At 41.7% G+C, this 13,272-nt stretch overlaps 1 protein-coding gene across 2 annotated transcripts; it reads right to left on the bottom strand.

The window, feature by feature from the left end:
* Window positions 1–1,284: 1,284 nt before the first annotated feature.
* Window positions 1,285–10,402, bottom strand: UPK3A (uroplakin 3A). Of its 2 annotated transcripts, none has more exons than XM_067531033.1 (6): window positions 10,221–10,402; window positions 9,221–9,376; window positions 5,686–5,965; window positions 5,014–5,096; window positions 4,231–4,363; window positions 1,285–3,152 (listed from the first exon to the last, which is right to left on the bottom strand). In XM_067531033.1, the coding sequence occupies exons 1-6, from the start codon at window positions 10,273–10,275 to the stop codon at window positions 3,065–3,067; spliced, it is 795 nt and encodes a 264-aa protein (XP_067387134.1). In that variant the 5' UTR covers window positions 10,276–10,402; the 3' UTR covers window positions 1,285–3,064. The 2 variants fall into 2 exon arrangements, with proteins under 2 accessions (XP_067387134.1, XP_067387135.1); XM_067531034.1 differs by having other exon boundaries at window positions 1,285–3,149; window positions 10,221–10,372.
* Window positions 10,403–13,272: the final 2,870 nt, after the last annotated feature.

Genomic DNA, 13,272 nt, shown 5'->3' with positions numbered 1-13,272 from the left:
TCCTGCCTAGACTTCAGTATATACCGTATTTCCCCATGTATAAGACGCTCCCAGTTTTTAGACCCCAAATTTTTCGAAAAAAGGTGCGTCTTATATATGGGGAAATACGGTACCTCTTCTCCCATATTATACTGCAAAAGGACATGAATCCTTTTACACAGGTCTAAATTTCTCTACTAATCCAGACAATACTTGTTTATAATATACCTAAATAAGCTTGGATATAGTGGGATTCTCTGTGTTAAGTGCTGTTAGATGTGGTGATGATATTATATCGTTCCCCTTTTATCTTAATTGCTGTTATGGAACATTGTTGTGCAGTCTCCCTTATTATTGCCTAGATTTCTCTACACACACACACCCCCAGCCCAAGATAACAAAGATCTGAAAATGAGAGTACCTCAAGTTTGAAGTATTGGTCCAGGATATTAGATAGACAAGGTGGGTGAGGTAATATCTTCTATTGGGCCAACTTCTGTTGATGAAAGAGACAAGCCTCTGAGATTACACAGATATCTTCTTCAGGTCTGGCAAAAGTACTCAGAGTGTCACAGTTAAATACAAGTTGGAACAGGTTGGTTAGTGTACAGAAGGAGAGGGGAAAAAAGGTGTGTGGGGGTGGGATAGTGGGTTATAGCTTGTTGTAATATGCCATAAATCCAGTGTCTCTATTCATTTCCTGATTATTAGTGTCTAGCAAAGTTATGAATTTTAGCTCCTTTCTCCCCTAGGACTGGGGAGGCTAACTCTAACCTTCCAGTTTTAATTCCTGTAACCCTATGACTGGAGGGGTATTACTTGGCCACTTCACCTTAAGTGGTTCCTTGAAACATGTTGTAGCCATCTTGGTCCCTGGAATTAGAGAAACAAGGAAATATTAAAATGTGTGTTAATTACTTCTGCTAAATAATCTGTTCCACCTTGAATTTAGCTGCGACATTGAAGGTGTTTCCCAGACCAGAAGAAGAACTCTGTGTAAGCTCAAAAGCTTGTCTCTCTCACCAACAGAAGTTGGTTCAATAAAAGATATCACCTCACCCACCTTGTGTTTCCCACATATGAAGTGACAGTTTAGATGTTTTATTACTTCTTCAGTCCTGGGACTAGGGAGAATGGGATGGGCTTGGGGTGGCTTTTAGTTTAGTTACACTAATACACAAGCGAATGCTACACTGTCTCATGGATCTTTTTCATAGGTCATCCTAACTGTAGTAGGCCACACCCATCTTTAACCTGATTTTTCTGTCCTACAGACAAAAATTACACACACAATAGCCAGTAGGATGTCTAGGAAGAAGCATTTTATTATGCTGAAGTTTTACATTAAAAGAATGCCCTGTGTACACTTTTCTAAGGGAGTTTAACAGTTAAAACCCAACAAAAATGTGATTTTCTTTCAGTATATGTTAACATAAGACTAACAGACTTGGATAATGTGTCACTGATTGGTTCATTAGCCACCATTTCTACTGTTAGCTGCATAAAGATTGATGTTTACAAATCTGAGACAGGCTTAAAATGACTTCAGCACTAATCTAGGACAAATTTATTATAAGTGTGTATTAGTGACAGCTATGTGCATATCATGAATGCTTAGTTGGGTACAGTAGGAGTTGCTTGTATACATAAGGTTTAGGAGATATCAACGTGGACATGGATTCAGGGCAACTTAGGAGGAGAAATTTCATGTTAGTATAATTTTTCCACTTATACTATTTAGTGGAACAGAACCGTAATAGAGGAAAGTAATACATCAGGCATACCTATGGCTTGAACTTGCTTTCAGCAGTAGCAAGTGAGAATGCACTGTTTGAACAGTTCAAGTTACTGGAGTAGGGTTAGCAGTTGATAGAACCAGCCAAATCCTTCTCCAATAAGCCTCTAGTATGAAGTATCTTGGAAATCCCTGCTCTCAACAGCACTGGCTGGACAGTCTGACACTCAGCTTTTAATTTGTTTTTTAAATAAAGTGAATTTCTGTCTCCCAGGAGAAGTAACTTCCACCTCTATTTTAGTTCCCAGCACTAGTGCTGTAGTGAGATGAAGCTCTCTGAACGTTTAAGGCCCATGTTTGCCAGGCAGTCGGATACTAACAACTTCCATAAGAAATAAGGGTGCCTAGCTCTACTAATAGAGAGAGATGCTTTAGTGGTGTGTACAGATGCTAATCCAGAGAGGTATGCAGAACTAGAGACGTGCAGTCTGGCCTTTGCAGGCAAGTTAGTGAGAGGATGGGTGTGATAGGGGTTGGTGCAGAGCTGAGAGAGTTGCAGATGCCATATGACATCCCCATCCCTCCTTTCTAGTTTCCAGTCTGCCCCTCTTTAAATGAAAGTTTGGTACTAAATTTCAGTTCATGGGGTCCTCAACAAAGAGCTTGCTCTCTAGCACATCAGCAAGGCTAGGTGCTGTCAAGCCGTTAACTGCATACATAAATAAATACTGTTCTCAACATGAAGCCTTTCCTTACCTACATCACATTCTGAACTAGATAGAAGCTAAATAAGAATCAAAAGCTAGAGCTCACTCCAATAGGTTTATGATTCTAATGTTTCCAGCTTTAGAACTTAGATTTTAACATATAGCAAGGATAATTATGTACAAAATAACCCTAGTCCATGCCAGGAAAATAGTTAGCCTACATTAATACATACTTGAGGTCTTTTTCTCTCTCCTGCCACGAATCCAGGCCATCACTGAGGACTATGAACCACACTCAGAACTCTCTACCACTCTTCATTTTTGAGGTGTGCTACCAAAAAGCAACAAATTGTAGGGTAGAAGTGCTATTAACCACATGACAAGATTAACTGCTACCATAATTTGTGACTGCAGCCCAATGAAGATAGTGGTGCCACACTGTAGGAGTTGACAGAACATGATATAGATTGTGGCACATGTGCTGTTCAGCTTAAGTTACTGAACTTGAGTATCTAAATCAATTTGACTTATTCAGAGTTCAGTAGAAAAAGGCAATTCTTTAATTTTAGTACATTTGTAGCTGATCAGCTGAAGTTCAGCCTTGGTGTGGACTCTTCTTTCCATCAAGGCTCACTGGTTCTCACTAAGAGCTATCTTGAGATCTTGGAGCACCCTGCTGGGTAGTCTGAGACTCATGTCTGGTCTCTGTGGATGCCTCTCCTGATGCCCTGCTTGAAGAGAAAGAGCTATTAATTCCGATGGGAGGTTTCTTAAGCTATTAGCCAGTCACACTTGATTTGAAAAGGATTAGAGTATTGCTTATCACCAAGCTTGATAAAAATAGTAAGTATCAAAAGACCTAATACTCATTTTTTAGATGATTGTTTGCTCTTCAGTTACTGCACTGAGGACTTAATCTTATACTGTTTAGTCCAAAAGTCAGGTAGAATTCATGGCATGCAAGACAAGGACTTTAAGGCAGCAGTTCCAACAATGACAGATTTTTTTCCATTGGAAGAACAGTGAGACAGTCTACACATTTAAGGTTTTAAAGCTACCCATTATGCAAGATCAGGGAATGAACTCTTTAGGTAAGTAAGCCTCACAGGGCCTAAGCTGACCCTTGATTACTAGTTCTTTTCCTCCTCTAATAAGTCAAGAGGCCATTCATGCAGAGAATGGTTTCACGTCAGAGGAGCCTTGAAAGGAGTGTAATCAAATTGTTATTCATTCCAGAGTGATGGTTGTCATTAGTGTCTTTAGAAAGGCAGGAAGATCTAAGGCCCAAGTAATCATCCTTAGGAGGTGCAGCATTTGGTCTGTATACAACCCATTTAGTAAGTGAACTCCAGCCTCCCTTTAGAATCTTGTACCAAGTTCAAGAGACTGGAAATTGTTCCCATTATCTAGTAACAAGATCACATTCAGACTAACCAAGTGCAACTCTGATTTATTGGGCTGCACCCCACTTAAGTCATGTGAGTACTAAGTCCAAGATTTAATTTTTTTTTTTTTTAACTAGATGAGGATTTAGTGTCTAGCAGGGACAGATCGCCAGCTTTTTTTGGACTGTTGTCATGATCCTCCACCTGAGAGTAGTATCTTCCAATGAGAAGATCAGAAGGTTGAGACATGTGCTCTTGATTTTGTCCCTGACAACATTTGTTTACTATACTTGCTGAGAAGTTAGACTTTCTAGCTTAAGACATGTATAATGAGATTTCAGACCAATCATTCAAGCGGTTAGACACTTGGTAGGGGATAGTTCTGCTCTCAGACTGCAATCTGTAAAGTGTAATAGTAACTTACGCAACAGTGAAGAATATGGAGGCAAGAAATCCAACAACTAGAAAGAACATAAGAGTGCTTAAGATTGATGTGATGACAATCATTCCTCCACTCCTTCGCCCAGGCCAGGTATCAATTGTTGAAGACTGTTTTACTAGGAAAGGTGGATTGGGAAGAAAAAAAAAAACAAAGCAAAAAACAGCAGCAAGTATTACTCTACATATTTAGAGATCCCAAGAGACCAGAAAGAGTGATTGTAGACAGCATAAGCTATGGAAATTAATGGCTCAAGGTTTCCCCATCCCACAGTATCTGGTATTACTTTTGAAGTCTATGTACTGCAGTTCTTGGTATTTCCACATGCTCCATCTGAAATCTTGAAGTTCTTTACAGAATTAGTTTAAGCCTCAAAAATACTCCTGTAATATAGGCAAATATACCCACTTTAAACAAAGAGGTCAGAGAAGTTAAGTGACTTAACTAGTAACTACAGCAGAGGCAGAAATAGAATCCAGATCTCCTAAGCTCAAGCCACTACACAAAAACCTATCTTTGTTTGGTTTTAGCTTTTTGCCCTGAGGGTATCAGATGAGGAGTACTATTCCAGAGGGTCATTTCTACCACTTAAGACTTTATGCATCATTAAAGTTTTCTGGTCAGAGAGGACTGGAAGTTGTTTCTTTAGTCATCTCCTGCCATGATCCTGGCTAAATGTCCTAAAGCATACTTAATTCTTCCCCAAGAGGGAGCAGTTGACTCTCCCCCCCCCCCCCCCCTTTTTTTTTTTTTTTTGGAGATACTTACTCCTTTTGGTTTTCATTGGATCAGACCATGGAGTTTGTTCTTTCACAAGGCCTGCAACTACATCTACTAAGAGGTACTTAAATCTGGAAGGAAAGACAGGAAGGTTAGTCATTCTAGCAGAAGCTTTGACAATCTGGTATATAAACCAGTCCAGCTGACAAAAGATGTTACCTAGTCTTCAATTTGTGTTCGAGATACATATAGAGAGACAGGTAATCAAGGCTGTTCCAGAGGTTTTAGAAGGGAACAGAGGAGAGTTAGTACAAAATCCTCTTCTATCTGTCATGATATGTTTTTCAGTTTGTTCTGAGTGCACTAGTTAACTGTGCCAGCTGACAGCCTTCCAACAGCAGTGTGTCCCAGTTAAATTCAGTATGACCTACAGTAAGTTTCTGGGATGGTGTCTAAAGACTGAGTGCTGCAGGGCTCCCTTGCTACAGGACAGCATGGATGAGCAGTCAAGTTACCAGCTGGTGAATTATACCTGAGCAGATGAATAAGTGTAGTTCCCCCAGGCACTGTGTCGGAGACATTCAGGGGCTTCTACAAGAGCCAGTTAAGACAAGGAACAGTTTTCACTATGTTCAATTACTAGAGCTTGCAAGTAAGTTTCATACCAAGTTAGCCTTGTTACAATGACACCTTTATCCAAGAGAGAATTGTGAACTATACCTGTATGTTGTATCCTCAGCAAGAGGTGGGTTACAGACACCTGGGAAGTTTGGGTCATATAAACAAGTTACATCATCTCCCATTCTGAAGAGGTATTGTTTCAAGACATCTGAAACTTTTTTCATATTTATAACATCAGCTATCTTGGGTGGAGATGCACAATTGGGTACACTAAATAATGCAGCCTTGTAAGGTCCAAGTTGTCCTCCATTGGTGTCTTGGAAAGTGGTATTGAGGGGTTTGCTGCTGTTGTCAGTCACAGATGAGCTTATGGCACTTGCTGCAAGAGATATTGGATGCTTCAGTATAATGTTTGGATGGGAAGGACTCTTGTAACATTCACCGAACCCTCATCTTTGTCCAAAGGAAGTATCCGGACAAACCCACCATGTTCAATTTTAACAGACCCTCTTCTCCTTCGTCCCATTCCCCCCCCCCCCAACTCCTCCACTACATCCCTAGCAGCGTGGTCAGCCACAGCAGATGCCTAAGGGCTACAGACCCAAGAGCAGCCGTGGTGATGGTTGGGAAGCTCTTTCTGTAGCACACCTATCCCCCCAAGCCATGAATCAGTCTACTCTGAGGCACCTTGGTCTCCTCCGTCACAAGGGAAGTAAGAAGCACCTGTGCCCCTATCTCCCCTATGGCTCCTGTAGCTGCCCCACAAGACTGGCAGGGGCAAGGAAGGAGTGCCTCTGTGGGCTGCTCTCCTTCAGAGTGGGGTAGATCATAGGGGCATTATTACCCCCCCCCCCCCCCAACAGCCTGAAAAGGATCATCAGGGGAAAGCTGAAGGCGCTTGGAAGTCTGGTTAATTAAACCAGGTTCTCCCTCAAGTGATAAGCTTCCTTCCTAGTGGATGTTCTGGTCTGTGAGACTTCTCTGCTCCACTTCTGGGTGGGATAGGTGGATCCCTTGTTCAGAGAAGGCTGTAAAATTCTCATTCATACATAAGACAAGCTCCATAGTTCCTTCCTAGCACTAGATCGAAGGACCCTCAGGAGACACACAGAGGGACCGCTGTCAACACTATAGTGATCAAGAAGGTGTTTGTGTTGTGGGGGGTAAGCTCAGTGCTCAGCCCAACAAGCTCTGCTGCAGCACCCCCATGAACACTCTTGTACTTGAGCCTCTGCCACTTTTAGGAGTACAAGCGCGCTCATTCCTGCCACTGTAGGGGTCTGCCACCACAAACACTGAGGAGCAGCCTTTCAGCCCCTTCCGACAACAGGATACGTGGGGGTGGAATCAGGAAGTACAGAATCCCTCCTCATCCCACGCCAAGCTTCTCTGTACCACCAATCATGGCAGAAGGTTCTTTGGGAGACCCCACCTCATTCACCCCCTTTCCTCAATGCTGAAGGTTCAATGCAGAATGCAACAGCTCTTTGCTTCATGTAGCTGCTATCTTTAGAGCCCTGCAAATCCATTGGTGAATGACTGTACCAAGAGCCGGTGGTGGCAGGATTATCCCTGTAGGAAGGAGAGTGATCTGAACCCACTCCCTTTCCCTCCCCCAATATTTCAAACCATGAAAGGTATCAGCCCAGTCCTCTCCTCACCAGGGAGAGAGTCAGTAATAAGAGTGCAGCCACACTAAGGCCCGGCTTTAAGCATTTGGTATGTAGTACATTTAAACTTGCCAATCAGTCCTCCAACTCCCTCCCACCTCCTCCCCCCAAAGAGTCACCCATGGAGTAGCTGCTAGGATAGTTCATGCTCAAGTTTCATCTACTCCATAATGTAATTGCAGAAAAAAAAATGCATGTGTCAGACATTAGTAAGAACTCAGCACTGATCAATTTAGCATAGAGCCTCACACCTATCTGGGATTACCTTCTCAGACATTCAGCAGAGGATCTCTGCACATTATAAAGGCAGAGTAGGTTTCTTTGACAGGGAAGCAAGAAAATACTCCTAAACCATAGAGGGCTATACAACATACATACAGATCTGAGAAAGTTAAATCCATGTCAATAAGGCCTCCCCTCATCCCATGGGGCATTTTAGGATGATGAAACATGCTGCTTTCTAAGGCAGAGGTAAACTTTGAAGAAATTGTCCCAGTTCAACAAGTAGTCAAGGAACGTTTCCTCATTTGAATGGCTGAATGCAGCTCCTCCAAGGATAAATTCTTCCTTTGAAGCTGTGCATGTGTTTTATTGATGGAGTACATGCTATGGAATTTACTGTATGGAAAAGGGATAGATCAGGTTGAGGGTTGACAGATAGTTTAAGGTAGAATTTTTTGAGCCAAGCCAGACATCAGGAAAGTCATTATAAAAACTTCCACAGATTGTTTCACATAATGGCTACAGGAAGTGCACTGTTGTGTTTTAGGACTAAGACATTCCATAATACCAGTACATTCACAGCTACTCAGGACAGTTGGGTCTTTTGCAAGAGTTATGACAAGTATTCAGTCAGAGGTAAAGTTCTTTAGTACTAAGGAAGCAGCTCCTCTTCCATCCTTCCAGAAGTGCAGTAAGCCACAGGAACCAGGGTGTGTGTCAGCTAATTGCATTTTATGTGCTATTAGTTCATTGCTGCCAGAGTAGGCAGCATTTCCTAGGCCTACTGGAGAGGCTACTGCATTTGGTTCCAGGAGATAGTTCCTTGTGTCATGCCACTCATCAATAATTTAAGGAGTGGCTCTGGCTAGCCTTTGAGACACAATGGTTGTAAAAGTAGTGAGGGAGGGATAAGGTAAAGGACTTCATGTCTGAATTGAGGAGAAAAAGAAGCTTGTGGTTACTGCTGACACTGCTTCAGTTGCTGAACTGTTATGTGGCTCATTTGAGACAGTTTGTACTCGCATGTTCTTTGAAGGCTCATCCTTCTTTGGCTAGATTCAAGCTTCCTGGTATTAGTTTGGCTCTGAGGTCCACGTCGCATTCAAGTGTTGCTAAGTGAACTGCCCCTACAGTTTGCATCCTTTAGCAGCAAAGCTGGAAGTAGCAGCAATCCAAGCTTCCTCTTTATCCCCCTCACCACGAGTAGCTGCCTCACCTTCATCGGAAAGCGTACTTATGTTTAAACAGTCCAGTTAATTGACATGATGCCGAGTTGTCAGCATAGACAAGGACCAGTCGTGCAACATTAGCACAATTAGGGCACCCATGACTAGCTGACAATGCTAGAGATTATTAGTTCTTGTCTATGCTGACAAGTCAGCCATGGTCAATATAACGTCACCAACTTCATTATTATCATACTGAAGTGTTATGTCTAAAGTTTCTTTGTTAAGACCAGTTTTAGCAGAGAAGAGGGAACAGATCCTCAAATGGTATTGATCAGCTGGGTTACAGCAAAGCTAGTAGAGGTATACCATTTTACACCCTCAGAGGATCTGGCTTTTGTTCTATATGTTCTTCAGCTCTTGTCCTCTTTGCCTTAGCTTCCAATTACAAGTGGACACTTGTCACATACACACCCAAAATGGAGGCCATCAAATTTTAAAGAATTACATTAAATAGCTCCAAAGAGGGCAGAGGAGAGAAGGGAAAAAAGGAAGGAAATAATACCAGATACTTACCAGTGTCAACCATTGCATACAAGTAGACTGCATAAGAGCTGCCTGGAGACAGTGAGCCATCAAACACACAGAAAGGTTTCTCTAGAGCAATTGTAGTAAGGGTAGGATTGTTTGTAGCAAATTTGGGATTTGCAATCTGAGGCCTCAAATTCTGAGCTAAAAGAGGACAGGAAATAGAAAAGTGTAATATTTAACCAGTTGTTTCCCCTCCTTTTCCCCCTCAAGATATAACCAACAAGTTTAAATATTAAGACAATTTCAAATGAAAGGTGAGTTAAAACCCTGTATTGGGAATACTTCTGAGCCATGCTCCATCCCTCTCACACCCCACCCTCTTTTCTGGAAAGAGAACAAAGCCACAAGCAATAGAGTCACTTCTTGCAACCTCTGGACACAATTAGTGCTAGCAATGAGCTCAAAGATAAATCTGCTATGTCCTCCCCCGTGGAACTAGAGAGCAGTTTTATCAAGCCTTGAGTAGAGGAGCAGAAAAGGATATATTTCATTCTGTAGAGCTCCTAAATTAGACTAACGATGAAAAGCAGTTTGAGAATAGAGCAGTACCAAAAATACAATAAAAGATAGAGGGCAGGGATTAGTATCTACATTCCCCCACCTCACCCCATCCAAGTTTTCTGGAGCAGCATAAGCAACAACTCCTGCAGTGACCTTTGTGCTCAAGTCTGAGAGCCTGGTTTCCCCCTCCCCCATTTTCCTGCTACTTCTAACACTGGACCAACTCAGAGCAAGGGCAAGATTAGGTTCACTTGGGACCCCTTTATAGCTTGAAGCAATATCATTTAAATACAAATTTGCAATCCCAAATCATCCCAGCTCTACCCCATCAAAGCTCAGCAGGAAGGGAGGGAAAAGACCCCTAAAGTCTTTAAATTAAGAAAGGAGGAAATAAAGACAGTCCACTGCTTGTAATCATGGACCAGAAAGCTAGGAAGACTAGAATTTCAGTGGGAGAGATCACAGGCAGATAGATGCTACTTACCCACACACAGCTGCCCCAGCCAGCAAAGAGCTAGCACAACCCAATGGTCTTGCATGCTCAGGCACTGTAGAGAATCCCCCAGATACTATGCTAAAGAATAGCAATTGCTACAGCTCGTTGTTTTGTATCCTCTGCACTTGGATTGAGCACATCTAAATCGCCTCACCTGCCACTAAGTAACCTCCACTGTTGTGCCCTAACTACCCGGACAGCCTCTCCTTCCAGCCAATCAGCGGTTACCTTTTCACTTCCTTTCTCAGCCTATTTGCATGCCTTCCCCTCTGCCAGCACACACAGGTGCATCTAGACTGTAGGTGAAGCGGGATAGAGACCCTGTCCCCACCCAACACTATTTCACAAGTTTCAGAGAGAGAGAGACAATCCATCTCCCACAAGTGCAGCAGCTGCAATGTGTTTCCTATCATCTGTCTGAATCCAGCTGTGAGTTTTGCTTCTTGGGATTATTTTGTACAAAACACAATAGGTCTGATTCTCATTCCTGTTACACCAATGTGAATCAGAGGTAAATTCACTGATGTCAGTGGAATTGCACCAAAGGCAAACCAGTGTGAGTGGAGAATCAAACCTGTTTTATTGAAGTAGGAGGATTCTGTGCCTTCCTTATTATGTTCTGCTGTCATTGATGTTCTATGGGGTTCCAGCTCTGATCACAGAGTTGATAATCCCATACTTTAAATTAAACAAAACAAAGCGAAACAACTATCCCAGATCTTTAAAAAAATTACAGAATTAGTGGGCCCAATTGTTCCTGAAGCCATTGCAGTTACTACAGATTTACACCACTCTCATTATGATCCAACTTTTTCTCTCTAATTGTATTTTTTTAGGTTAAAACAACTGCCCCTGTAATCTATGTGAGATTGTAATCAAATGATTATAATGTAGCTTCCTCCTTCTATGTATCTCATTCTTTCCACATTTTATATGTCTCACACCACTTTTACAAGGGTATAACTCCATTGACTACAGGGAGTTATTCCTGATTTACATTGGTGTCTGTGTGATCAGAATCAGTCTCAATGTTTCTTACTACATAGTAATGTTTTCTGGGCCAAATTCTCTGCTGGAATAGTTCCATTGAAGTAATTGGAATTAAACCAGAAAAGAATTCATCCCTTTCCTCTTTTATTTCTGTGATACTATTTTTATTTGCTGTGATGCTATTTGATAACAACATTTGCATTGGAAGGTTTGTTTGCATAACCTTTTTATTGATCTGCTAAAGAGTATTTTTGGCCTTTAAGACGTAAGTCAATACATATGATGTAGAGGGAAGTAAGGCCAAAAACGATAAAAATTCTGAGTATTCAGCAGAAACAGAGTGTTTACTGAACCCTAGGCTCCCTTCATCCTTCAGGGAAGCTAGTGCTTTCTTAAAACTACTAGCCCTGTTAGAGCTGATCTCAAATTCCTCTCTCAGATAAAACTTGCATTGTGAGTTTTGGCCAACCAAAGTATGTGGAGTCAGACATATTATTTGCAGACCAAACAATTAAGTTAGGGAATCAAGGAAAATAGAGATGAAATATCCTCTATTTCATCTCAAACAACCCGTTACCATTGTGTGATTATTCCACACAGTACATTTTCCTGCATTTTAACAAAATATCAGTTAAGAATAAAAATAAAACAAAATCAACAAATGAAGGTCCAGAAAAAGTCATCTTATTGTTTTAAAATAATTCTTTGCTTTGATTTGTAATGATCAAACAGATAAATCCTGCAGTCATAACCCAGGCAAAACTCTCATTGACTGCAATGGGAGTTTTGCTTGAGTGAGGATTGTGGTATCTGTTCCTCAGCCCTGATCCTGCAAAGTCTTATACAGATGCTTAATTTTATTATCATGAGTAGTCCCACTGATTTTAATGGGACTGCTCATAGTAGTAAAGTTAAGCACCTCCATACATGTTTCCAGGAGCGGGGCCTTAGTCATTATTTTTCCTAAGGACAAATACAGGGAGATTTATTTATGTTTAGTTTAGTATGAAGCCATCTTGTCTGCCAGTGCCACTGACTAACAAGGAGAACATTATTATGTATTTTGTATTATTTCAAATGTGTTGGATTTGTTTGTTTGTAGCCATGTCAGTCCCAGGATATTAGAGAGACAAGGTGGGTGAGGGTGTTGATGGGTTACAGATTGTTTTAATAAGCCATAAATCCAGTATCTTTATTAAGACCATGATTTTTAGTGTCTAGTAAAGTCATGAATTTAAGCTCCCAGGCTCGACTTTTGAAAGTGTTGTGCAGGTTTCTTTTAAGGATGAGGACTGATAGGTCAGATATAGAGTGATTGCTTTGTGAAAAGTGTTGACCCACAGGTGATACAGGAGTTCATTCAAGAACACTATGATTGTCTGGTTTCACCCATGTTTTTGTTATTGGGGAATTTAGTGCACTGGATGAGGTACGCCACATATTGTGATCGGCATGTATAGGATCCATGCAGGGTGTGATGCCTCTTTGAGTTGGTGTGTCCTGGTTTGTGGGGAGCTTGCTTCCAATGATAAGCTCGGAGAGGTTGGGAGGGTTATTTGAAGGCCAGAAGTGGAAGTTCAGGAACCATTTCTTTCAGGATGAGTTGACCCATCGAGTATGAGTTGTAGATGTTTGATGATACCCTGTCTGGGTTCCAGTGTGGGATAGTAGGTGACAACTAGGGCTGTGCAGTCAGAGGGGATTTTATTTCTGTATTTGAAGCAGGTTTTCTTGTGGTATTTGGGTGGCCCATTCCAGATGCAATCTGCTTCTTTTGTGGAGTGCCCTTGTTTTGTGAAGGTGTTTTTGAGTATGTTAAGGTGTATATCCCAGACTTCCTCCTCAGAGCATATTCTGTGGTATCTGAGTGCCTGGCTGTAGATAACAGATTTCTTGTTATGTTTGGGGTGGTTACTAGTGTGACCCATCCGTGCCTAGGGCAGACCACCTGAAAATGCCAAGGTCAGGGCAGGCTGCGAAAGGAGAGCAGATTCTCTCAGCACTGGTGGGTAACACTGCAGTTAGACTTCCCAACCAACCACAAACAAGA

This window comes from Emydura macquarii, unplaced genomic scaffold (assembly GCF_026122565.2).
Source record: "Emydura macquarii macquarii isolate MOO-44397 ecotype Brisbane River unplaced genomic scaffold, CSIRO-AGI_Emac_v2 contig_3122, whole genome shotgun sequence".
Taxonomy (NCBI): domain Eukaryota; kingdom Metazoa; phylum Chordata; order Testudines; family Chelidae; genus Emydura; species Emydura macquarii.
This window is presented reverse-complemented; position numbering and strand designations above follow the sequence as displayed.

Coding starts and splice junctions, on each gene's coding strand:
- UPK3A (XM_067531033.1), bottom strand. CDS start 10,275: ATGCAAGACCATTGGGTTGTGCTAGCTCTTTGCTGGCTGGGGCAGCTG. Junction 5,097..5,685: donor GCTGAGGATACAACATACAG/GTATAGTTCACA, acceptor CTTTCCTTCCAG/ATTTAAGTACCTCTTAGTAG. Junction 3,153..4,230: donor TCCATATTCTTCACTGTTGC/GTAAGTTACTAT, acceptor TTTCTCTTCAAG/CAGGGCATCAGGAGAGGCAT.